The sequence below is a fragment of the Nothobranchius furzeri genome, chromosome 4 (genome assembly GCF_043380555.1).
Source record: "Nothobranchius furzeri strain GRZ-AD chromosome 4, NfurGRZ-RIMD1, whole genome shotgun sequence".
NCBI classification, from domain to species: Eukaryota; Metazoa; Chordata; class Actinopteri; order Cyprinodontiformes; family Nothobranchiidae; genus Nothobranchius; species Nothobranchius furzeri.
In genome coordinates, this window is record NC_091744.1 from 82,561,666 (window position 1) to 82,584,160 (window position 22,495).

The 22,495-nt window shown below is 45.3% G+C and overlaps 2 protein-coding genes across 2 annotated transcripts in view; one reads left to right on the forward strand and one right to left on the reverse strand.

Moving 5' to 3' along the window:
* Positions 1-7,088: 7,088 nt before the first annotated feature.
* Positions 7,089-14,299, reverse strand: LOC107389176 (cytochrome P450 2F2). The gene is made up of 11 exons (XM_015965184.3): positions 13,896-14,299; positions 13,378-13,540; positions 12,590-12,742; positions 12,176-12,336; positions 9,206-9,274; positions 8,868-8,972; positions 8,599-8,737; positions 8,051-8,136; positions 7,869-7,970; positions 7,647-7,788; positions 7,089-7,574 (listed from the first exon to the last, which is right to left on the reverse strand). The coding sequence occupies exons 1-11, from the start codon at positions 14,055-14,057 to the stop codon at positions 7,387-7,389; spliced, it is 1,470 nt and encodes a 489-aa protein (XP_015820670.1). The 5' UTR covers positions 14,058-14,299; the 3' UTR covers positions 7,089-7,386.
* A 7,283-nt stretch (positions 14,300-21,582) lies between these two features.
* Positions 21,583-22,495, forward strand: part of tgm2l (transglutaminase 2, like) — an 8,930-nt gene continuing 8,017 nt past the window's right edge. Inside the window, exons 1-2 of the mRNA XM_015965186.3 lie at positions 21,583-21,699; positions 22,081-22,251. Coding sequence (XP_015820672.3) covers positions 21,684-21,699; positions 22,081-22,251 — 187 coding nt within the window. The 5' untranslated portion in view covers positions 21,583-21,683. The remainder of the gene's footprint in view (positions 21,700-22,080; positions 22,252-22,495) is intronic.

Sequence of the window (22,495 nt, forward strand, 5' to 3'; positions counted from 1 at the left end):
AAAATTCTGCTGTGAGGTCGTTTTGGATGTAAATGCAAGTCACCACATTTGAGCTGCTGTCCAATAAAAGCTCTAAAAGCATCAAAGTCCCAATTTATTCATTTAGAGATTATCTGAGTGTGTTTCTTTTTAAACATTAACCTACAAGCAGGAAATGATTACCTTTCTTAGCAAGATGCACACACACACACACACACACACACACACACACACACACACACACACACACACACAGAGGAAAGTTTAGATATTCTCTCTCTCTCTCTCTCTCTCTCTCTCTCTCACACACACACACACACACACACACACACACACACACACACACACACCTACACACACACACACACACACACACACACACACAGAGGAAAGTTTAGATATTCTCTCTCTCTCTCACACACACACACACACACACACATACACACACACACACACACACACACACACACACACACACACACACACACACACACACACACACACACACACACACACACACAGTTTGCATCATTTCCTTTAAAAAAACTGTAAAACATTTTATGTTGGAGGATTAATAAAAAGCTCTAATAGGGAAACATATTTTTTTAATATTCAGGAGAAAATACAAATGAGAATCATGGAAACTGAGGTCAGGATTTTTGCTTGTTGAACTGATAATTCATGTTATTGTTGGATTTAAATGTCTTACTTTTACTCAATTAACCCATTTAGTGTCTGTGACTGACCATCCAGCGTGTTCGCCTGAGTCAACAGCTGAATCATCTGCTGAGCAGCTCATCAAGCTCTTCAGAGGCCAGTTAGTCACACACTGATCAGGATCAGGTGTGCTGAAGCCAAAAACCTTTAAATAGGCAGGATGGTGGCCCTGTTTGAGTCTGTAGAGGCTAACAGGAGAGCTTGAGGACACCAGCAGTTGGATCTAAAGCCTAAGCTGGTGTTTTAGTCCAGGAGTGGATTCCTGCACAACTGTTTTACGACCATCAGCTGACCCAAACTGAGCTTTGAGAGGAAAAAGTTTTGCTAAAGTTAACAGGAGCGCTGAAATCTGCAAAAATCAGCTTGTCGCTCAAAAAATAAGCAGCTCAGATTTTACTGTCTGTGATTTTACTGATGACGGTCGTACAGTCTGACCTTTCTTAACAAGAAATGACCTAACACACTGTGTGGGTGGTGAAGATAATTAGCAAAAATGTGAGCAGGAGTCGTTTCAGACTGACCCAAGCAGGTAGAAGATGTGAACTTGGGTCACCACGACACAAGTAGTCCAAACACTGCAGATCTGTTAGCAAAACCTTCTGCACGAATTCCAGCTTCTTAAGAAGTAACAGCTAATTAAATTACTGTAGTTGGCAGTATCCCAAGTGTGTAAACAACTGTAATGTTGTGCAATCACATCCAGATAGGTCTGAGAGCAGACTTTGGTCGGATTCAACAACTTTGGAGGAAAACCAGGTTCCAAATAGGCTTTAACTGTAAAATCAATCAATGCTGCAGTACTCTGGTCCACTCCTCGAGAGCAAAACCTCAAAGTGCAGCTTTTCTGCAACAAGTCCTGCAAGGAGTTCAAGTCGAACAGGCGGCCCCCGCACGTGCAGAAGGTTCTTTGTCTTCTGAGTTTAAACTGAAGGATGGTCCAAACACTGATTCATAACAAAAGTATAGAAATAAACATGTTTTAAGTTTTAATGAAGGCAGAAAGACTTGATTTGTGGAATTTCAGTTCATACGAAGCTCGGCAGCTGTTGGCCCAACTCTCATTGGCTCTGCAGAAGAACAAGCTCTGATCGCGTCTGAGGAGAGCGAACAGATCTGAGACTCGCAGATAAGCAGTCAGCAGACTCAGCATAACGTATTCATCTCAGGAGTGTCTAGACTAATATCACTCATCCTGGAATTTAAATTCATTATCCAACCTTATCAAGTCCAGGTCATCCTCAGATAAACAGACAGGTCACCCACTTGGCGGCAGCCATTTTACTCCCTATCTCTCATTGATGTGTGCGCTGAATTAAAAAGAACTAAGAAACTAAAAATAAGTAAGAAATGTGGATGTTTGACTAGAGAGATAAAAACTGTTACCTAATATTGCCACAATAAAATAATTTTTAAAAAGTGCAAAAATTAAACTTTTCTCTGTTTTGGTGAGATGGAGACTATTTATTTATATAATTCCCATCTCACCCTCCGCAGGTGACTCGTCCTTCCAAGCTCGGGTCCTCTGCCTTGAGGGAGCTTTAGGGTTCTGCTGTATCAAATGGGCCATTCCCATCTGTACCGGGTCGGCCCGGGCCGGGTAGCCCCAGTCGGCCCCAGCCTGGCCCGGTTGATTCCACACATCCTTGTCTTAAGCCCATGTGGGCTGATTCTACCCACCAATCAGAGGCTTGCTCTAATGGAAGGTGTGAAATTGCTGTCAGCAGTGGGTGTGTTGGCCCTGGTCGGCCTGAAGCAGACCCCCTCGAGAAGAGGGCTGAGAATGGGCCTTGGTTGGCCCGGAAAAATACCAGGCCACCCAGATATGTAAACAACCTACGCTACCCGGCCCGACCCGGTACAGATGGGAATGGCCCATAAAGCTTGGTTTATGCTTGACGCGTCCGCGAGGATCGCACGGCTCCGCACGGCAAAATTTTAACAACCACGCCCCTCCACCGCATCTCCGCACCGCGCACCTAGGAAATTTTCTAACCACGCGGACGGTCGGATGCGGAAAAACATGGCGGACCGGCAAGAACTAGTACAGCAGAGGTTCGTAAATACAGACATTTGTATGATTCAGCTCTCAAAGATCACCGTGATCAACATGTTGTTAATAATTCTTGGAGAGAAATAGCTCGCTCTGTCGGAAAAGACGAGGACGCTGTTAAAAATGCTGGAATGCCATGTTGTAAACGGTAATTTTTACTTCTACTATGGTGTAGTGTTGGATGCATGCTGTAGTGCTCCATGCTGCCCCCTACAGTTTGGGAGAACATTGGCTCACCGCAGAGACAAGCCGCACGAACCATAAACGCTGCGAGTTGTGAAGCGCGTTCCATCCGCGAGCCGCATCACCAAGCGGAAAGTGAATACGTCAAGCATAAACCAAGCTTTAGGCGTTCCTGGAACTGCACCTTTCTGGAATGAGATGTCTGATGTTTTTCCTGGTATCTGCTTTAGCCACTCCTCCAGTCTAGGGGTCACTGCCCCGAGCGCCCCGATGACCACCGGCACCACCGATGTCTTCACTCTCCAGGCTTTCTCAGGTTCTTCTTTAGCTGTTTGTACAGGACCAGAGTGTTTTCAAAACGGGATTTGCCGCGGCTCCCTGGGGAGGATAAAGGTCATTTATAAGATCAGACCGTGGCGGTAATGTGCGCAATCGTGGCAATTTTATAAAAGATTAGGTGATGGCGGGATAAAGGGGGTATGGGGGCGGTCTCTGCGCTGCCGCAGACTTCCGTTAATCTTGGACATAACTTGCTTTTTATTGAAATTGAAGCCGTGATCGTTACATTTTTTAAACAAGCAGCTCCTAAATGTGTCTGTTCCCATCAGTCCCTGTGCAGTCTCTGGTGGTCTGAGCTTCAGCTCTAACAGAGAGGCTCGTGGAGCGCTGCGACGCTCCAGTTTGCCATCTCAGCTGTATTTGTTCAAAACGCAAACCTTATTGCCCGTGTTTACTTTCATTTTCAATAAATTTGCCATCTGGAGCTCAGCAATAACTCCCCACGTCATCATGACATCTGCCCCTGTTGCGCCAGGGCGCATACGACAGACCATCACCGCAATATTACTGCCAAGCGAGGCAGAATGAATGCCGCAAATTTTGTGCAACGCCATGCCGGCATGGCACGTTTATAGACATACCATTGCTGTAATATGACGCCAATTTGCCGGCATAGTGTGTCTTATAAAAGAGGCTTTAGAGACCCTGCTGCTTCTCTAGTTTCTCACGTTCCTTTCTCCTGGTGTTGCATCACCTGGTATCGCCACATCGACCACAGCAGCTGTCCTCTGTTGTTTGTCCACCACCACAACGTCCGGTTGGTTCTCCGTCACCATTTAGTCAGTCTGGATCTGGAAGTCCCACAGGAGCTTGGCTCTCTCGTTCTCTACCACCTTAGGGGTGTTACCCACTTTGACCTTGGGGCTTCCAGTCCATACTCTGCACAGGTGTTCCTGTACACGATGCCAGCCGCTAGGTTGTGGCGTTCCATGGATGCTTTCCCTGCCAGCATCTTAGATCCTGCAGTTATGTTGTGGATCGTCTCAGGGGCCTCTAGCCTACACCTTGGGCCTTGTCTGGTGTGCTAGATCTTGGCTTCTGTTGCTCTGCTCTTGTGTATCCATGATGAGCCTCTGTGCTGTGCTTCAGACCAGCTCTTTCTAGCCATTGGTAGGATTTTTTGATGTCAGCCACTTCAGTTGTCTGTCTGGTACATCCCATGTAGAGGCTTGTCCTCCTACGATGGTGTCTCCTGCATCTCCTCTGTTCGCCGAGCATATCATCTGTTGGAGCCTTGCCCTGGATGTACTTATGGATCTTAGATGTTTCATCCTGGACGGTGGCTCTCACACTCACTAGTCCTCCTTCCTTACAGCTAGTGTTCAGTCTTAGGGTGCTGGGTTTGGGATGGAACCCTGCATGGTTAGGAGCTTCTGTGTCGTAACATCTGTGGTCTGTGTTTCTTCCTTAGGCCAGTGGATTATTTCTGCAGGAGATCTGATTACTGGCAGGGCGTAGCTGTTTATTACCCGGATCTTGTTCTTGCCTTAAGCTGACTTTGTTTGAGGTATTTGGCTGTGGCTCCTTCATCAAGGTTGCCATTAGCTTGTGATACCGAAGTACTTGTGGCTGTTCTCAATATCTGCTATTGTTCCTTCTGGGAGTGAGACCCCTTCTGTGTGGACTACCTTCCCTTTCTTTGTCCCCATCCGACCACACTTCTCAAGTCCGTATGACATTCCCATATCAGCGCTGTAGATCCTGGTGGTGTGGATCAGTGAGTTTATGTAAAGGGTCTATTTGATATAACGCCGTCTAGAGTAGAACGTGTAACCCATATCAACTACTCCCTGTCACATGACCCACGTCAGCTGATGTGAGGTCCCTCTCCTGATTGGCTCCTTCCACGTCACGGCAACCATGAAAGCCGGCTGTGGGGGAATACTTCCGGGTTCGACTCCTGCTGTGGCTGTAAGCTTATTGCTTGTAGAACGGCGTTGGAAAACAAAGTGTTTTCTCCCCTTGATTCATCTATAAACTCATTTTACCTCAGCGGTCGGGTTTTCCCCCCCTTGTTGAACTGATCTTCTTCATATTAAAGTGGCCAGCTGGTAGGACCATTCTTTGTTGTTTTCCCCCTTGTAAGAAGCTGGACCCTAAGGAGGAATACCTTAAAAGTGAACTTTAAGAAAGAACGAAAGGAAACTTTAACAAAGGACCAAAAGGACTCTGAACAAAAAGGACTCTTGCACTGGAAGATCACGTTGGTTTATTATTATTATGTGATGTGGGCATTTATTTATGTGTATGTTATATTAACTATTGTGTTTGTATTTGTGCATTTATTCAATATATTTTTGGCACAAGATATTGCAGTCTTTGGTCTCATCATTCACACCATCTAGGCTCCACAAAGAACTATTTCTTCTGCGCGTCAGTCAGTAACCACACCCATTGCAATACAACTAGCCCTTAAATAACTTTGTATTACAAACGCCCTAAAGTACTTAACAACACAGTTAGTCATTCACCCATTCACACACACTTTCACACTGTGGTGGACACAAACACTGGCGCCACCGGTCCCTCCGACCACCAACAGCAGGTGAGGTGGGTTAAGTGTCTTGCCCAAGGACACAACAGCAGCATTCCCTGGTCGGAACCTTCAACCTTCTGAGTACTGGACAACCCGCTCTAACTCCCGAGCTTCTCCCTTTTCCATGGATGGTCGTGTTATTAAGTTTGATTTACTACAAAATGTTACCAAAGAGGCCAAGTCTTGTTACTCCCTCTAACAGGAAATGTCACTGAAATGTTTTTGTAAGAAAATACCAGAATATACAAGAATTAATTGTGGTAATTGTATAAAATAATGGAATTACAAAACTTTATATAATTAATAAATGCAATGGAGATCTTGATGCAAGACGTTTAACGTCACATCATTAAGTCAGTTTGGTTGTTGTGTTGACAGTACGTTTAAAGGTGCATTATGTGGAAATGAAGTCTAAATGACATCCTGTGGTAAAATCTGGTTCCTGCAGCCACTTTCATCAACTGTGGAGCTTTTTGCCGGTCGTCGTCAAATTCCAGTAGTCGGCGCTGCAGCGTTAGCTCGCAGGAGACACGACACCCCCACACTCAGGGATGGTAAACAGTCACTTCCCTCCTTCCTTTATTTTGAAAGGAGAAAAACTGATAATCCCAGCAGCTGGATATAAAATATATTTCAGTGTAACCTTCTTTCAAAATGACTGAAACAATAGAGTCTTTTGGGAATTTCTCACTGTCAAATTCTCCTTATATTCTTATATATTGCTAGCCTAGTGAACTAGACCAAATTCTTGCTTTGCAAAGAATGGTCTAGGCATGCTCCATTGGAACCTCGCAGCTCCTACCAGGACTCTGGCTGGCCAATCACAGCTCTCTATAGGGGTTTCAAACGCATAAAGAGCTGTGATTGGTCCATAATGGTGGGCCAATCATAGTGCTCTATCTGCTTAGTGAACAAATCACAGAGCTTTATCCGCTTTGTGGGCCAATCAGGGCACTCCATATGCCTGGTGGGTGGGATGATGCAACAGAGTGAAACAAGAGTATGTCACATTCATTGTCCAGTGGAATGCGGAGATCATTTGAAAGACAACGCTAGAACCCGCCCCACAACCGAGAGCCGTCAATGGAGCGTGGCCAGACTAAATAATACATTTATTTAGTCTGGCTTGCCAGGCAAACATATTGTACCTTTAAATGTGAATTTAGTGATTTCAAAAAACTCTGAAAATCCTGGAATGTCTTTCATCAGGACAAGAACGCTCTTAGAAATTCCACTTCATGGTGGTGACGTTTTCTAAAGCTGAACAAAAAGTGAGATTAGTGATTTGTTTGTTTTGATGTTTATTTAACTTTCACACCAAGAAAAAAAATCTCCCTTTTTAAGTACTTTTCATTCATTTGGACCAGTTATGAAACTATGTAAAATATAACAAAAGTTAAATTAATTTTAGATCAACAACATCGGAATGAAATAATAATTAATTCTTATTCCAACATTCCCACATTTGTTTGGAGTTTTCTAAAATGGACTGTACCAAGCCAGATTAAAAGCTGAGAAAAGCTCCATTAACAAGTAATTTAGTCTCCAGGTTAATATTTTGACTTTGGTTCTGCTCATGAGCTCAGTTTGAGGTCCTTGGTTGAACCTTCATGCGATAAGCTTTAGGAGTTAAGGTGACACCATAAACAGGAGTGTAGTCTGGTTCTCCTGCATCCTCTGGCCAGATGAACTTATACTTCCTCAGCAGAGTCACTAATATGAGGAAGAGCTCCATACGAGCCAGACTCTCTCCCAGACACACCCGAGGACCTGAGGGACACAAAACAACGTCAGAAACGTTTTATTTCAACCATTTGTTGCCACAATTGAACTGAAATCCACCTGCAGAGAAAGGCATGAAGGCCTCTGGTTTGACGAATTCTCCCTCCTCGTTCAGGAAGTTCTCAGGATTGAACTCATGAGGGAATTTCCACTGACCCTCCTCCCTCAGCACCGAGGCCATGTTCTGGATGATCATCGTTCCCTGAAGACGGAAAAGTAAAAATAAAGGGATGAAAGGTCCACATTCGTGTTTCTCTGTTGTAAAAACAGGTTTCCTCTCACTTTGGGAATGGAATATCCCATCAGTTCTGTGTCTTTAGTTGTGCAGTGGAAGACGCTGAGAGGAACGGTGTTGGCGACTCTCTGGACCTCATGGATCACAGCCTGGAGGAAAAAGAAATTTGGATTACTTTAAAAGATGACGAGACTTCTGCTCCGATCAGATGTGTGATGAGGAGCGTTACCTGCACATACGGCATATTCTGTCTGTCATCGTAGGTGGCCTGGTCCTTCCCTTGCAGCTCCTGGTCGATCTCCTGCTGACATCGCTCTGTTGGATTAGGTTCATTTTACTTCCTGTATTTCTTCAGGATTCCATCTAATTCATGCAGATCTACTTTACTTTTCACACAGAAGTCTAAAATACTAATGCTGACACTGATGGGCCATTCCCATCTGTACCGGGTCGGCCCGGGCCGGGTAGCGTAGTTTGTTTACATATCTGGGTGGCCTGGTATTTTTCCGGACCAACCAAGGCTCATTCTCAGCCCTCTTCTCGAGGGGGTCTGCTTCAGGCCGACCAGGGCCAACACACCCACTGCTGACAGCAAATTAACACCTTTCATTAGAGCAAGCCTCTGATTGGTGGGTAGAATCAGCCCACATGGGCTCAAGGCAAGGATGTGTGGAATCAACCGGGCCAGGCTGGGGCCGACTGGGGCTACCCGGCCCGGGCCGACCCGGTACAGATGGGAATGGCCCATAAAACGCTGATTGTCTTGTGGAGGAGGACCTTGTACATGAGGGTAGTTCATCAGATAGAGAAAAGCAGTGAGCAGGGTGTTGGAGGTGGTGTCAGTCCCAGCAAAGTGAAGATCTAGAATGTAGTTTGTGAGCTGTTCCTCTGAGAACGAAGAGCCATCATCTCCTCTCTGAAAAGGCAGAAAAATACAGCTTTTAGGTGGGATTTCATGAGAAGAACGGATAATAAAGAGTAATTCTCTACCTTTAAAGTCATTTACTAAATGTTTTAGGAAGTCAGGCAACTGCTGCTATTCTCACCTTCTCCAGCTCATCCAGGTAGCAGTCAAGGAAGTCCCTTGGCTCGTTGGGAACTCTGGTCTTCTTGTGCTCGTTCACCAAGCGAAAAGCAAAATCCTGACAAGTCTGAGAATGGAAAAAATGTGCAGGAGTGAGAACAGCTAAATCCATTTGGCTGTGGGGCAGAGGGAAGAGGTCATCTCTGGTGTCGGATGGGCTGGATTTTATTTCAGGAAACTGGCTGAGTGTAGCAAAGCAGAGTGAGAGGATTATGGATCAGGATGCAGTTAAAGATGGAGGACTGAAGCCCAAAACACAAAACTGGGATAGAAGGGTGGTTACAGATGTTTCGGACAGACCTTATAATTCTCAAAGGCTTTCCCAAATGGTAGAGGCAGATGACGAACACCAGGAATAGAGTCATACACCTGTGAACACACAAACTCTTTATTAGTCTACAGATATGCAAACCCCGTTTTCTGGTTTTCTTACACTAATCTGAAGACTACATGTAAAAACAGAGAGGGCACCCACCTAAGTTGTACAGTGTGTAAGGCTAAAGTAAACTCAGGAAAACGTGGAATAAAAGCACCAATGAGTCTTTCCCGTTTAATGAGTGAAACACCTCAGAAACCTTTTAGTGTCTTTATTTTTTAAGCCTACCATCATCACATGCAAAAAAGAAATCTCCTCCAGCTCAACCTCTAAAACCAAACGTCTTCTCATCCCAGACAAACTAACGGTCTTGCTTCATCAAAGGTAGCTAGAGAGTTGGGTTGGCCTTTAAAGGGACTTTACGGAGTTTTGAATTTCTGTGCTCGCGATCGCCCCCTCAGGCCAAAAGCGTAACGGCAGCTTCAATAGTAGGCTCGTGCACGAGGCGCGCATGCTGTACGTGCACACTCCTTAACGAAAATAACAGCTGAGACAGTCGTGTGTGTGTGTGTGTGTGTGTGTGTGTGTGTGTGTGTGTGTGTGTGTGTGTGTGTGTGTGTGTGTGTGTGTGTGTGTGTGTGTGTGTGTGTGTGTGTGTGTGTGGCCCGGAGGATAGAGGACAGGAGAACGCGCAGCTAATTAAATAATTTGGTTCTGTACCTTTCTCTTCAGCACAGCCGACAAAGGTTTATGATGGGTCAGTCCTCCTGCATGCTCAGATCATTCCCTTCCCTTGCTTGAAAAATTGTTCCAAAATGAAAGTTGAACCCACATGTTTTTTTATCTGTGAATTCAATGCCTTTTGGCGAGTCTCAAATAAAATTTTGGGCATCTTACTGTAAAAAAATATACCATTAATGTAAAAAAGAAACTCTAAATAAACTATGTTCACATCCAGAATCAAAGCCAGGTCTTCTGCATGAGAGTCTGATGTTTTACTAGGTGAGCTAAAGCGCCAGTGATGTCCATGGTATCTGTAACATTTATATCCTTGATGGCAGCTGAAACAACGTTCAAAGAACGGTTCGGAGTGAAAATGGCTATTTTGTTGCTAATTTGCAGGAAATATCTAGAAGAAAGTTCTACAGAAAGTAGCTAAGGGTCCTCAGAAATGTAGCTAGCTTTGTCACTAGGCGTTAGGAACAGCGACAAAGTGGCACTGCCTCTCTCTCTGCTGCTAAAGCTACGGATAGCAAATGCTACGGGCGATGCCTGAGCGTGAACGCGCGTGAAGCAGCCTGCTCGACCCGAGCATCTCTCTTTTTCTGTGATTTTACAGAAAAACAGCCAATCACAGTAAAACTGCCAGGGCTCATTCTACAGGACCAGGGCATTGCAGGAGAATGTATGAAGAAGACATTTATTATTTCTACACATGTTTTGGCTGTCAAACTTCCATAATGTCCCTTTAAAGATGTTGCCTTTGGCGCTTACACATTAGCATTGGCACGGCCAGGTATGGGTGGGTATCAAGAGCAATGCCTTCCTGCGGTGTCCGTGAGGGCACACGGGGTTGGTTAGTGTTCCTCCCAAGATGTGTATATAAACATGTGTTTCTATGGTTCCTCCTACGTCCGTCACAGTGGTGGGCGGGGTTTGAGCGGGTGAGTTTGACTGACTTCTGGGGAGGTTTGTTAAGACAAACGGCTCTCTACAGGGACTCGGCTCCCATCGTTCACTTAGAAAACCCGTTCAAAAGATTCAATTTGTTCGTGAACGTCACATCACTAGTGCAGTCGTTGGTTTAGCGTGAGATATTGGAGGTGTGGTGTGTGAAGAGGGTCAAATGCGTGTGTGAGTGGGTGAGACTTGGCAGCTCTGCTAAGCCTGATATCACTCCATTCATCTGAGGATTGCCAGCTAGCTATGCCGACACCATGCTCAAAACAATCCAAACTCATTACCAGCTACCGGAACCAGAGCGTCTTCAAAACGGAGGGGGAACATGCGTTCTCAGTTCTGGCTCCAACGCTCTGGAACCAGAACCAGTGTCCTCTGAGTGTTGGGCAGGCGCCATCGCTTCAGGCTTAAGTCTCGCCTGCAGACTCATTTTTATGTGATGGAGTTTCAGCATTAGGGATCACAACATCTTTTTTTGTTTTTATTGTCTTTTAGCTGGTTTAGCATGTTTTAATGTTAGTTTCCTGTTTTTATTCAACATTCTTTTGTTGTTAGGATCGTTTTTAGTTTTTATCTTTCTTGTAATGAAACAGCATCAGTATATGTTCCTATTGTGAGTTTTATGGTCGTGTTCAGCACCTTGGACGACTGATAAGGTCGGAGAAGGTGCTTTATAATTGAATGAATGAACAAATGAACGAATGAATGAATGAATGAATGAATGAATGAATGAATGAATGAATGAATGAACTTTTCAGAGTGTATCTCCCACCCCAGCACCTACCGTGCACCTTCCTTTGTGTGCTTCACGCCGTTTCGACACCATCAGCTCTGACAGAGCCTGAGTAGTAGTGGCAGTTGTGTGAGACGTGTAATTAGCCTCAGTAGTTGGGCAGCAGTAGCTCAGGTGGTAGAGCGGGTTGCCTCATGATCGGAGGGTCATGTGTTCGATTCCAGCTCCCGCCAGGGGTATCCTGCTGTTGTGTCCTTGGGCAAGACACTTCACCCAACTTGCCTGTGTTAGTGGTGGTCAGAGGGGTCGACGGCGCCAAATGGCAGCCTCGCCTCTCTCAGACCTCCCCAGGGCGGCTGTGGCTACAAGCAGCTTACCATCACTAGCAGTGTGTGAATGTGAGAGTGTGAAAGCGTCTTTGGGTGTCTAGAAAAGCGCTATATAAGTTCAATGCATTATTATTATTATTACCCAACCTCCAACCTGATGTTTCAGTTCTTAGCTGACTTTTGTGACCCGTGCGTGCTTCAGTGCGACTCACCATGGCCCACGGTCCATTGGCTATCTTGGCGTTCTCGGTGAAACACTGAACAATAACTTTGATCCGCTGATCGTCGTATTCGTAACGCGCTCCAAACAGAACCTGGCAGATGATGTTGGAGGCTGCGTTGTGGAACATAACTCGAGGACACAGGGTGCTGCCTGGAAAAAAAGCAAAACATCCTGAGTTGTGCTTAAAGTGAACAGGTTTTATTATTAGGACATCTTTATGATGTTGTGACAAATTTAAGCAAAAATATCTGGGAAAGAAACAATATTTATTTTCCACTAGGCGACGTGTCTGCTGCCTCCATGCTGGGCGTTTTCCTCAAAAACAAACATCCTGAAGTTAATTTTAAACTGATCAGATAAAGCAATCACAAAGTGCAGTTCTGTGGATCTAAAGGTGACAGACCGATGCTCTTCTCCAGTGTCTTGATGGTGTACTGAATCTCGTCCAATATCCTGTTCTCCATGGATTTCTTTCCCAGACCAAAGTTCCTCAAAGTCATCAGAGCGAAGCGTCGATGCTCCCTCCAGCTGGAGCCGTAATCGGCCAGAATGACTCCTGAGGCGGCATACAAGCAACAGAGGTGCACCTTTAGGCTGTATGTAGACGGCAGCTGAAAGAATTTTACTATTATCACGCAGAAAGCCTTAGAATAAAAACTGGCTGAGCTAGCGAGTTCAGAAACAAACAAGTCTCTTCTAAAATGTGTATTTTTTCAATTTACAGTAACTACTACAGCATCGTCACAAAATCACACTAAAACACATCTTAAAGCTTCCAGGATCAGGATTAGTACCTTCATCAGAAACCTGTCATGTCCAGTCCTTTACACGTATGCTGCCCCCTAGTGGAGGAGCTACAGTTGGCAAGGGCTACTTTTATTTCTTTGTTGCTGTTAAATTAGACAATAGACTGCATTTCTATGAATTTATACTCCAGGGTTTAAAGGCTGCAATCCAAACGTGTTTGGGTAACTAAAACATGGAGCAACACGCAGAAAACCGCCCATAAAAGGACTCTGTCCATCCCTCACTGCAGTCTTTAGTCGTTTTCTTTCCCTCCTTCAGCAGCTGCCAACATGCTGCAGCACGTTCTCTCTGGCTTTCTGCCTTTCTTCAAACGCCAAACAGGAGCAGAAACTTCTCTGGTGCTTGTTGCCTACAAAACCACGTTCTGTACAGATTAACCTCTACCTTTCCTCTGGGTGACATCGTTAACAAGCAGGTCTTGAGGTCTTCCAGCAAAATCTGCAGCTTTGGTCATGATGGCTTCCTTCACTGTCTCCAGCCCGTTGATGACTACAGCCGCTTTGCGGCCGATGAACAGACTGTACACGTCTCCATAAGTTGTCCTCAGCTAGAAGACATCATAAAGAAGCAGAGGTGATAATTTCGCAGCTGCATAAAAGACAATTAATCAATTTCCCTCTGGGATTAATAAAGTATTTTTGAATTTGAATTGAATTGAATTGAATTTAGACCTCATTTATGACGTTATCATGTCTCAGTTTGTTTCGGTAGACTCTCTTTTTAAAAGGTCCAGCTTGTAAAAATGAAAAGTTCACTGAACAACACTGGTTGGCTGTGGTCCAAGTGTGCAGCAGTACTTGTGTTACGTAATCACTATTGCAGCAGAAGTAACAGGCTGCAGGCAGGTTTAAAGTGCAACCTTACGCAAGGTGGAAAATGAAAACTTGCACCATGTTTCTTACCCTCTCAAAGTCCTTCAAGGGGTTTTCTAGATTCAGTTCCAAAAGGTTCCCCACTACAGGAAGGATGGGCGGTCCGGGTGGGAAGTTCTTGGGCCTTCCAGATCTGAGCTGAAGAAAAATAAACAGAACACAGAGCAACACCAGCAGCACGGAAACAAACATGATAGCTTGGACTTGTCCAAACTGGAGTCACTCTGTTCATGGGAGTAAAGGGTGACTGAGCTGAGCCTAAGCCCCGCCTCCTCCTGTGTTCCTGAAGATGAGGCGGCTCTAGCAAACAGCTGCTCAGGTCACACGGGGTGGCCAATCCTGGTCCTCCCGAGCCACCGTCCTGCACGTCTGCTTCAGCACAGCTGTTTTAATCGGCCGTGATGATCAGACCGCTGCAGAGTCGGATGACCTGCTGAACAGGTAATTGAATCATTCTGGATTTGGAGGACCGGGGCCAAATACCACTGTTCTCAAAAGAATACCAGATAAATAAAAAACAACTTCAGCCGTCAAACCTCTCCTTACTGCAACCGTTGTACCTTTAGTGGGCGTACGTACTGTAAATCCTCTAATACAGGCCCGGGCCTGTATTAGAGGATTTACGGTATGCGTGTATAATTCTTTAGAGTTCAAAAGGAGATAATCTACAAAAGACAAAACAAACAAACTAAAAATGTGCAACGTGATGAAAGCATTCACTGTCTTCAAATCTCCTCGTCGTTTTCCACGGAGTCATTTAAAGTTACTGTAAATGCAGCAAAGTTAAACAAGGTGAGAACAAAGAGAGTGAAGGAGCTTCAAGTCTGTCGACACCACTGTGTGATGGGGATGCTGCGGCCTTACCGCACTTCCTCCAACACCATCGTCACAGAATTCCTGAGCTTTCACTCACATGGAGCCAAAGTCAGTCAGACACTCGTTCATCTACGTTCAGCTCTTTTTCCTCCTCTATCTCACACTGAAACCCTGTAAAGTCTCAGTAGTCATGGACCAGAGAGCAGCCAGCGATTCACTGGAAGTAGTTTCTGATGCATTAGTCAAACAGACGTGGTTGTTCAAGGAAGGGGAACTGGGTAAAAAGGCCAAAACAAAAGTAAAGTTGACCTCTGAATATGTCTGCAAGGATGTTTAAGAAAGGAAGTGAAAGAAAAGCTGATTAAACATCAGAAAATCACCAGAATGAATGAATGAGTTTTTTCATCAGTGATGAAACATTTCCACAGATTTTTATACAATTTTATCCTCAAAAGAATGATCGACTGCAACATCTCTACACACTTCCATCATGAAAACCCAACAGATTCTAGGGAGAGAAGAAAGAAATGAAGTCTCAGCGTTCAAAACTGGAGAATGGAGGAGCTAACTTATGTTTACCTTTTACATGTCTTACACCAGTTTGGCTTCTGTTTACTATTTCACCGTCCTCAGTTCTTCAAATGAGAACATTTTATCTTTGGAGATCATTATTTCTTAAAATTAAAACAACCTATGAAGAAAAAAAATCTAAGCAACTAAATCACGACATTTATTTGTGAGAAAGAGAAAAACAAAAACAGAAGAAGACTGGAAAAAAGAACAAAAAACAGTTTTAATCCGGTCAGCCTCTTAACATGGACATAATCCATTAGAATCACACTAAAGAAAACTGGAGAAGCAGAAACCAGGGTTTAATCCCACTTTGACCATTATAGACCCACGAGTGATAGAAACTCCAACCATTTAAAACAACTCCTGTCCCAGAGGGACAAATCACAACAAGAGTCGTCTCAAAGACCTTCACACAGTAAACATTCCAAACCAGGTCAGTTCATTAAGCCAATCAGAAAAAAGTTTCCCGCATAAGGAACCCAGCAGATTGCATCGAGTCACTGACTAGTGTCAGAGGCTTTACAGCAATCCTCATACTAAGCAAGCATGCGGCGACAGTGGAGAGGAAAACTCCCTTTTAACAGGAAGAAACCTCCCGAGGCTGCGCAGTGGCGCAGTAGTTAGAGCTGTTGCCTTGCAGCAAGAAGGTCCTGGGTTCATTTCCCGGCCTGGGATCTTTCTGCATGGAGTTGACATGTTCTCCCTGTGCATGCGTGGGTTCTCTCCGGGTACTTCCTCCCACGGTCCAAAAACATGACTGTTAGGTTAATTGGTCTGTCTAAATTGTCCTTAGGTGTGTGTGTGTGTGTGCATGATTCTTTGTCCTGTGTGTCTCTGTGTTGCCCTGCGATGGACTGGCTCTCTGTCCAGGGTGTACCCCGCCTGATTGCCCATTGACCGCTGGAGATAGGCACCGCCCCCCGCGACCCTACATGGACAAGCAGGCTCAGACAATGGATGGATGGATGGATGGATGAACCTCCAGAGGATCCTGGCTCAGTATAAGCAGCTATCCACCATGACTCACTGGGGATGGAGAAGGCAGAACACACACACACACACACACGCACACTCACCAACTCCAGCCCACCCACACACAAACACACAACATATATACCAAGTAATGTTTCTATGGTTACATTGCGATTCCTTAGTTATCCTAGTGAATCTATAATTAAACAGGTAAACTAGTAGTAGCACATCCAATGTCGAAGAAAGTAGAATGTTATTATCAGGAGAGGGAGAATGATTAAATGGTTAGCAACGGTGTTCAAGCCGATGGCCCCCTCCATGAGGCTTCAAGAGCTCAGCAGAACATCATTGTAGCTTCTTCTGGGGAGAAAAACACTCAGAGAAAAAATAAAGTTAACAGCTGAGTGTGGAAAGTGGTCAGTGTGTCCTCCAGCAGTCTAAGCCTACAGCAGCATATCTACAGAGATAACTCTAGATGACCTAGCCTTTTAGATGGAGGCATGTTGGAAGCAGGGCAAGGGAGCAGTTTAGTTGTTTCCCTGCTTCAACTCACCTGATTTCAGTCAGCAGGTGAATAGCAGACTTCTGCAGAGCTTGATAGGCTCCTGAACAGATGACTCATGAGTTGGAATAGGGAAGCAACTAAAACATGCTGAAGGGAAGGAAATCGTCTACCCCTGATCTAAAATGATTTGTAGGTCCTTTTTAAGAGGACTCTTTACTCTAATAAATATGAGTTAATGAGGAAGATTATCTTAAAGCAGCTGAAAGGTGTGTTGGGAAAGCCAAAAGGTCAACTTAAGACTCATTGTGGGTTATTCAGTCTCTAATAATACACCTCCTCCGTCTGTCTAAACATTCCTGACAGAGCCCTCCCAGGATGATGTAGAGGGCAAGACTCATCTGCTGATGTATTACATCTATTTCCAGTTCATGCAGACATTCTGCTGAGGGACCACTACAGTTCTAGTTTCCTGTCTGTGGAGCATGATTCTTCTCCCCGTTGCATCTCCGTCCAGTTTTACGTCTCATTCTTCAAACGATGCAGATCACATGCCAAAATACGACATGGGTTTAAGATTCCTAGTGTTCCCATGGAGCTCAGGGGCGTCATTTATGATGCTCACAGCACAGCAGGTGAGACGGCAAAATGGTGAATTTAGGTTGCATTTTCCCTTGCTTGTGCACACGCACATGCACGCACAACATCTGCAGTCACCACCACCCTCCAGTCCATAAACTCAGGAAAAAAAGAGGATCTGAGCGTACATATGTTATTTAAGAGTTACTGTGTGCACGTGTGTCTTCAATTTTTCATGCATTTGCACTTTTTGGTGTACTAACTGTGATAAGGTTTGTATTAATTGGTGTGATTGATGAGTAGACATAAGTGACACTCGTGCAGAAAGCTTTACAATGGGTTCACCATGGGTCTCTGTTGCTCTCACCGCTGCAACAATGCGGTGCCACTGGAAGACCAGAAAAGCTCACCTATAAGCACCTCCAGTCTGTGAAACTACGTTTTCTAGACATCTTGGTTGCCATAGTTACCCGTGAAGGTCCACACACCAGCCGGCTTCTGCATTTGCAGAATGTTCATAAGGTCCTTTGCATCAACATATATACTGGACAATTTGTGTCCATAGGCTCCAATTTTAAGTTTTTGTGCTAAAATGGGAGGTGGCCACCACCGCCATTTTGACCGTGTCACAGGTTCCGTCAAGCCCAGACAATTCCACAAAAGGGAAGAGAGGTGGAGCTGAGGGTGGGGCTGTAAGGCTGGGATCAAATGACGACACCCGTCGAACTGAAGTGATGTAGCTACAAGCTAACCCAAAGCTAACACGGAGGTGGGAGCTAAGCTAACGGAGGTAGCTACCTAGCTACAACCGCAGTTAACTGTGCACAACACTTCTGCTTCTGAGTCAGAGATACGCCGGGCTGACCGCTGGGTAAAACCGGGTGGAACACGGAGGTTTCCATCCAAGAGCTCCACAAGCCAGCAGCCGCGCAGCAGACAGGCGCCGCAATCAGAGATGCGCCGAGCTGCCGCTGGGGACAACCGGGTGCATTGACAATTTATGGCAAAAAGTGTGTGTGTGTGTGTGTGTGTGTGTGCGCGTGTGGGCGTGCGTGTGTGCGTGTGTGTGTGTGTGTCTGTGCGTGTGTGTGTGTGTGTGTGTGTGTGTGTGTGTGTGTGTGTGTGTGTGTGTGTGTGTGTGTGTGTGTGTGTGTGTGTGTGTGTGTGTGTGTGTGTGCGTGTGTGTATTCCAGTATGGCTGCAAAACAAACTTTTTGCCGAGCTTCAGACTTTCAGTAAAGGTTCTACTCAGTTTTATAAATGGGGCCTCAGTACTTCCCATGTGACTGCGAACTGTAATGGAGGTCAGACGATTGTTAATTTGACTCTAAAATCAAAAGGATCTTTTCTGCATCGTCCGCCAGATGAAGGGTCTGATTTCAGGCTTTAGATTCAAAAGAAGCATCCGGTATCAGACCAAAAATAATCGGACAAATTTTGTTGCAGAAAGTTTTTCTGATACCTTTTTTGCTTTTTCTGAAGTTTTCTTTCCTCTGTAAAAAGCATCAGGAGAAGAAAAGACCTGGGCTGACCACGCGGTCATCCTGGCCCAATGCCAGCATACTAGACACAGCTTCCATCTTCATTTCCTGTTTTCTGGTAAAACCCCAAGAATGAGTATTCAGCGTTATATCTGGACAGATGTTAATGAAATGTTCAGTAAGCAACAGTTGGATGTTCATCTGTCTGATGGATTTACCAAAGAAGCTCCAGATTCCTCCTGGGCTTCTACATTCAACTCTAGATTCTCTGTGTTTCTGTTTATCAGATGTTTGCTTGGGTTCATCATTAGGAGCCAACATTTGTTGATTTCCACAGATAAACAGCAGTTATTTAAAGCAAATGTCCCATTTGCCATCATCGCACAGCTGAAGTTACATCTCCACATGTGACCCATCTCCGTGAGGAGCAGTGAGCTGCAACTGTGGTCGAGCTCGGGATCTATTTGGTGGTTTTCTCCCAAATCCAACCCCTTATAGCTGAGTGTCAGGTGGGGATGCATTGGGTCCTGTTTTTAAAGTCTCTGGTACAACCCAACTGTGGATTTGAACCCACGATCCGAACCCAGGGCGGAGACTCTACCACTAGGCTCGGTCCTGATAGATTAATATGAAAATGTTGAATCCAGTTTTGTTGCTGAGACTGGTTGAGTCAGTTACTGTACGTCGTTAAACCAGTTTACTGTTTGAACTGACTCAGATTACAGATGTTGGATTATGAAATCTCAGGTTAAAATTGGACCAGACTAGGAGTATCTAGAGCAGAATAGGGCTAATGACACAGACACGCACTGAATGACTCCATCCATCCATTATCCAGAGTCGGGTCGCGGAGGCAGCAGCAGCCCAAGCAGGGAGACCCAGACTTCCCTCTCCCCAGCCACTTGGGCCAGCTCCTCTGGGGGAATCCCAAGGTATTCCCTGGCCAGCTGAGACATAGTCTCTCCAGCGTGTCCTGGGTCTTCCTTTAGGTCTTCTCCAGGTTGGACGTGCCTGGAAAACCTCACCAGGAGGCATCCTAATCAGATGCCTGAGCCACCTCAACTGGCTCCTCTCGATGTGGAGGAGCAGTGGGTCTACTCCGAGCCCCTCCCGAATGACCGAGCTTCTCACCCTATCTCTAACGGAGAGCCCAGCCACTCTGCAGAGAAACTCATTTCGGCCGCTTGTATCCGTGATCTCGTTCTTTCGGTCACTACCCAAAGCTGGTGACCATAGGTGAGGGCAGGAACATAGATCGACCGATAAATTGAGAGCTTTGTCTTCTGGCTCAGCTCTCTTCACCACGACAGACCGGTACAATGCCCGCATCACTGCAGACTGAAATACTCTACAGTTACAAAACTTTTATGAGTACACTCAATTTGTCCAACTGCGTACCTTCCACTCTAACCCCAAGCCAGTTACCTCTGGAGTTCCTCAGGGCTCAGTCTTAGGTCCCCTTCTCTTCATAATCTACTTACTCCCACTTGGCAATATCTTCAGGAAATTTAATATTCATTTTCACTGCTACGCCGATGACACCCAGCTCTACTTCTCTACCCAACCAAACCCCCCGCTCCCTTCATCCTCCCTTCTCAGTTGCCTCACCGAAGTCAAATCCTGGCTTTCTTCTAACTTTCTACAGCTCAACAGCAATAAGACTGAGATCCTCCTCACTGGCACCAAGACCAGTTCATTCTCACTCAGCTTCGACAACACCACACTTCTCCCCACCGCCAAAGCTAAGAGCTTGTGTGTCATCTTAGACAACACCTTATCCTTCATTCCTCATATTAACAACACAATAAAAACTGCTTATTTTCATCTTCGCAATGTCATTCGGCTCCGCCCCTCCCTCAGTCAGCACTCCACTGCTATTTTGGTCCACAGCCTGGTCACCAGCCGCATCGATTACTGCAACGCCCTCCTCTCCGGTCTCCTTCTAAAATCACTCAACAAGCTACAGTTAGTCCAAAATTCAGCTGCCCGGATAATCACCAAGACCTCCACATTTGATCACATCACCCCGGTCCTGCAACAACTTCACTGGCTCCCTGTCAAATACAGAATTGACTATAAGATACTTCTTCATGCCTTTAAAGCCATCCATAATCTCGCTCCCCCTTATCTTTCTAATCTCCTCCATATTGTCACTCCCACTCGCTCTCTCCGATCATCATCTTCACCTTCCCTGTCTGTTCCTCACACTTGTCTCTGTACTATGGGAGCGAGAGCTTTCAGCCACTCAGCTCCAAAACTCTGGAACACTCTACTGCCTGACCTCCGCAATGTAAACTCCTTCTCAAACCTCAAGTCTAAACTCAAAACTCACACGTTCCGCCTGGCTTACTCACTGTAACTGTCCTCCTTCCATCTACTCTTTTTAGTCTATTATCCATTGTACTGCTCTGACTCTACCCTTGGGAATTACTCTTTGCACTTATTTCTTGTTGTTTGTATTGCTTGCTGTTCCTTATATTTTGTCTTGTACCTTGAGAGCTTTGAAAGGCGCTTGAAATAAAATGTATTATTATTATTATTATTATTATCACAGCACATATTTTATACAGTGTAGTTATGTTGCTGCCATGGTTTACCCTCAGCAGGAACACTAAACAGAGCTTTGACTCAAAGCTTCATGAAGAAACAGAATCCTCGTGACAAAAACCCGGAGTACCTTGTACGGGCAGCGTTTGATCCTCTGAAATCCACAGAAAGCACTCGCTGCTCATCAGAAAAGCAGCCAGAGGTCAAAGAGGGGAGGTGAGGTGGGAAGTGAGAGTGAATCCGTCTGAAGGGAGGGACAGACTTCTGTATAAATACCGAAGTGAGCTGGACACACGAGGACAGCGAGGAACCTGAGCAGCTTTCACCACAGAGAAGAAGACATCTGCAATGTCTCGGCCCAACGGTAAGCCCGGTGTCTGCTGCGCTTCTGACAAGTTCCGTGAGTTAAAGAGGAGCTGGTTTATGAGTTCACAATTTGGTGCTAGATGCCCCGACCTCATTCCTGCAGCAAACGCTGGAGCAGCTTTTAAATCAGAACAAAACACTTTAAAAGCTTTTCCTTTCTAAATTTAGCACTTTTTCAGGAAGTCTTCATATCTTCATTTATCTTCATCTCCAGTTCTTTTGCATCGTATTTAAACTTTAACTGTAAATCGTTTAATTAATAGTTGTATGAAACAGTTTGTTTTTAATGCTTAAGAGGAGGAGGTCTCTGAACACACGCTTGTCTCTCAGGAGGTTGATGGCTTTCAGAATTCAGATTCTGTCTTTTTGCTTTCATCAGATTTCCGCCTGAACGTGGACCTGAGGAGTTATGAGAATAACTCGGCTCATCGGACTGCGGATATCGATCGGAGGCGTTTGATTGTGCGCCGGTGTCAGCCCTTCTACATCACGGTGCAGTGCTCCGACTCTCAGCTGCTCCAGAACAAGCTGGAGCTGATGCTGCACCTGGGTGAGTTCAGCGTGGTCAGCTGTTTCCACAGACCAAGTTAGAGCTTCGTAAACGTTTAGGCTCCCGGCCCTCAAACTCCTCTGACTCTGAACATTGTTGGTTTAACACTAACGGAAGAAAATTGACAAACCGCTCTACCTCCTGAGCTACTGCTGATCTGATCACTATCAATCAATCAGTCAATCAATACTTTATTAATCCTAGAGGGAAATTAGTCATGCTGTCAGAATTATTTCTGTTTAAT

Coding starts and splice junctions, on each gene's coding strand:
- LOC107389176 (XM_015965184.3), bottom strand. CDS start 14,057: ATGTTTGTTTCCGTGCTGCTGGTGTTGCTCTGTGTTCTGTTTATTTTT. Junction 12,337..12,589: donor GACACTGGAGAAGAGCATCG/GTCTGTCACCTT, acceptor CTTTTTTTCCAG/GCAGCACCCTGTGTCCTCGA. Junction 9,275..12,175: donor CCAATGGACCGTGGGCCATG/GTGAGTCGCACT, acceptor GTGTGTTCACAG/GTGTATGACTCTATTCCTGG.